Here is a 910-nt window from a genome sequence, read left to right as displayed (position 1 = left end):
AACAACAACATGTTCCTAGCATTTAGTGCAGCTGGGACCATGATAGAGCATTCAATAAATTTTGTTGAATGGATACATAAACTGTATATTGTCTGTGCTTTCAGAAAGATAGAACTCTAAAATATAAAATTTCACATTATCTTTACTTTCTTTTAGGCACTGTTATATTTCCTACATTATTTTTCCTTTCATATGTTTCAACTGATACATGCAAAATGGTCAGTCAGATACTTACTACACCAACCAGCATCAAAATTTCTATTGGGGTCTGTGCCAATGCAAGCAGTTCCGGAACTGGTGGAACGGGTCTTTCTCCACATTCGGTTCTGAAAGTGGATTCTATGGTTAGGACAATTGTAGACAAAGGTGGTTAATTTAAATTTTATCAGCTCTACTCCATATTGGAACATGGGTCATATACCTTGGTCCAGGTGTACACATAGCCATCAATATTAACCACAGGCAGGACATAAAAGTCTAATTTATCGAGAAGTTCAGTCATGTGGATCTCACGTCCATAGGTGCGAACAGCCTGTGGATTAATTACAAAGAAGAATTTCATGGGAAAATGGAATGCACAGTACTTCTAAAATTTACATAAAATTGATAAATGTTGCCTTTTTGGGTAATGAAAGTGGTATCCCCTGTTGAAGTACTTACCACTAATATTTAAAGAAGCAATCAGCAAAATGTTATCAAAATATTAAATTTGAATAGTTGTTTCTAATTTCCTTTGTTTCCAGGACTTGTTGTTAAGTGCCGTGAAGTCAGTTCCGACTCATAGTGACCCTGTACAGGGTTTCTGAGGCCGTAAATCTTTACGGGAGTAGAAAGCCTCATCTTTCTCCTGCAGAACAGCTGGTAGTTTCGAACTGCTGACCTTGAGGTTTGCAGTCCGATTCGTAACCAC

General features: G+C 37.4%; 1 protein-coding gene across 1 annotated transcript in view; it reads right to left on the bottom strand.

The window, feature by feature from the left end:
• Positions 1–910, bottom strand: part of CPB1 (carboxypeptidase B1 (tissue)) — a 35,298-nt gene that overhangs the window by 15,173 nt on the left and 19,215 nt on the right. The window contains exons 7-8 of the mRNA XM_006874392.1: positions 422–532; positions 236–326 (exon numbers count right to left, since the gene is read on the bottom strand). Coding sequence (XP_006874454.1) covers positions 236–326; positions 422–532 — 202 coding nt within the window. The remainder of the gene's footprint in view (positions 1–235; positions 327–421; positions 533–910) is intronic.

This window comes from Chrysochloris asiatica, unplaced genomic scaffold (assembly GCF_000296735.1).
Source record: "Chrysochloris asiatica unplaced genomic scaffold, ChrAsi1.0 scaffold00274, whole genome shotgun sequence".
NCBI classification, from domain to species: Eukaryota; Metazoa; Chordata; class Mammalia; order Afrosoricida; family Chrysochloridae; genus Chrysochloris; species Chrysochloris asiatica.
This window is presented reverse-complemented; position numbering and strand designations above follow the sequence as displayed.